Source organism: Haliaeetus leucocephalus, unplaced genomic scaffold (assembly GCF_000737465.1).
Source record: "Haliaeetus leucocephalus isolate CR32 unplaced genomic scaffold, Haliaeetus_leucocephalus-4.0 Scaffold83, whole genome shotgun sequence".
NCBI lineage: Eukaryota > Metazoa > Chordata > Aves > Accipitriformes > Accipitridae > Haliaeetus > Haliaeetus leucocephalus.
In genome coordinates, this window is record NW_010972519.1 from 2,954,371 (window position 1) to 2,956,725 (window position 2,355).

Below are 2,355 nucleotides of genomic sequence, written 5' to 3' on the forward strand. Positions count from 1 at the left end.
CGCCTCCGCCCCCTCCTCCGCGGCCGGACCGGGGCCCTTGACGTGTCCCGCCGCCGATTGGCCGCCGGCCGATAGGATCTCCGCGGCCCCGCGTTAAGGCGGGGGAGCGCGCGGCGCCGGGTGCAGAGCGCCTCCCTTCCTGCCCGGTAACCCCGCTCCGCTACCGCTACCGCCACCGCCGAGCCGAGCCGAGCCGAGCCGAGCCGAGCCGAGCCGCTTCTCCGCCGGGTGGCCATGGAGTACACGCCGCCCCCCAAGCCGCAGCTCTCCTCCCGGGCCAACGCCTTCTCCATCGCCGCCCTGATGTCGAGCGGCAGCTCCAAGGACAAGGAGTCCCCCGAGAGCACCATCAAGCCGCTGGGTGAGTTGGGGATGGGGGCGACCGCCGGTGTCGGTGGATGGCGGAGGGCTCACCCTCCTCCGAGCTCCGGCAGCCGGGTCAGGCAGCGGCGGGTTCCTCCCCTTGCCCACAGGTTTCCCCTGCAGAAGGAAAAAAAACAAAAACAAAAAAACAAAAAAACAAAACCAAAAAACCCCAAACCAAAAAAAAACCAAAACCGCACGGCGAAAACCAGTTAACTCTCCTCGTTACCCACCGTCGTTTTCAGGCGAGGCCGTTTATGACTTAAACCATTTTCTAAATTCCTCCGGCTTAAATGACGCCGTTTATTTATCCAGCTTCGCCATTCGTAGCATAACCTCACACCCTAAGCTAGTTACGTTTCTCTTCGCTGGTGTGAAATGAACCTCTCCGGTGTTTCTTGCAAATCACCTACATTTTTGAAGTCAAATAAGAGAATCTTATTCTGGCTTACCAGGAGTAGTAAAACTTGTACGTAGACCTAAAAATCCCTTGGCTCCACAGCTACTCGATGTAGGCTCGTATAGACTGTTTTTCACTCGACACCGACCGGGGGATTTTTGTAGTAATTCCTGGCGATTTTCGGGTAAGCGATTTCGCTTCTATTCAGTCGCCTCGATTCAGGTTCGCGAAGACTTTTTAAAAAAACCTCTTCCCCCGCCCAATTTCTGCGGCTTGTGGTCCTTGCATGTACCCAAGAGCTCGCGGAGAACTAAAATAATAATAATGTATTCAGTTTTCAGGGCGCCGATGAACAAGATTATATTCAAGCGTATAAGAATTTAGAAAAGGCAGCGCTCTCAGCGTCTGCTCCATCAAATCAACTGACTCGATAGATTTCACATAGTCCAGGGATTCATTGTAAACTTTATTTTTCAGTCTAGACGATCAAGTAGGCCGGGAATGTTGCACTATTCCGGTTTGACACATTTACACGGTCTTATGTTAAACGCAGCTAGTTTTCCTTTTCTTTTTTTTTTTCTGAAAACGCTCGTTCGATTAATTTAACTTTTTTTTTCCCCCAACTCATCCCCCCACGCCGTTCAATTAGAAATCGAAGGGAAACGACTGCCTGTAACTCGGCTTTTATTAACCAGAGATGCGGGCGCAATCTTTCTCCGCAGGGGCAGGGCGCGCTCGCCCACCCCCCGTTCGCTGGCGCCGGGCGGCGGATCCATCGCCGCATCCCGGTATCGTAGCGCGGGGCTGGGGTAGAGCCCCCCCCCCGCCCTCCCCGCAGCCCTGCTCCCTCCCGTCTTCCGGCTGAAATTCCCAGAGAAGCCGCTGAAGCCCCCAAAGCCTCCCGAGGTTTGCGGGGAGCGGGGGTTGGCGGGTAATGGGGAAGCGCCGGCGGTAGCTACTGCACCCGCGCAAGTTTGGGTGGCCGCCGGCAGCTTCCCCCGGAGCCTGGTTCTCCAACGGAGCGTGTTCGGCCTCAGCAAACCAGCTGGGAGAGAGGGCAGAGCCGGCTTTGCGGGCGAATGAACCCGCACCCGCCGTGGAATTACTTATTAGGAACTCCCGTCCCCGCGGAGGAAGCACGGAGCCTGCGCGGCCGCGCTCGGGCTCCTTCTGCGTTACGCTCTCTGCCAGCGGCAAGATTTAGGAGCAGCCGCCCGTTGTCCCCCAGCGTGAGCCCGGCCCTCCTCAGCTCCCCCCGCCCCGGAGCCGAGCGCTCCCGTTTCAATGAGAAATAGTGACCTTTCCATGGAAGACCCTCGGTTAACGGGGGGGTGGGGGGCAGCGCGTAGGGTCCGCCTTGCCCCTCCGCGCCCTGCGGAGCGGAGGAATAGCCGGGCGACGATGTGGCCAGGGCCGCGCTGCTCCTCGCCAGCCCCCCTCCAAGCATCTCTCCCCGGGGAGAGGGGCCGCTCCGGGCTCATCTGCCAGAATCACCACCCTCGCCCTCAAATGATGAGCTGACGCCTAAGAAAGAGCGCGGATCTGCGGGTGTGCTGGGTCGGGGGGGGGGGGGGGGGGGGGGGGGGGGCAGA

General features: G+C 59.0%; 1 protein-coding gene across 1 annotated transcript in view; it reads left to right on the forward strand.

Annotated features, from left to right (window-relative positions):
* Positions 1–234: 234 nt before the first annotated feature.
* Positions 235–2,355, forward strand: part of TBX20 (T-box 20) — a 34,913-nt gene continuing 32,792 nt past the window's right edge. The window contains exon 1 of the mRNA XM_010582724.1: positions 235–361. Coding sequence (XP_010581026.1) covers positions 235–361 — 127 coding nt within the window. The remainder of the gene's footprint in view (positions 362–2,355) is intronic.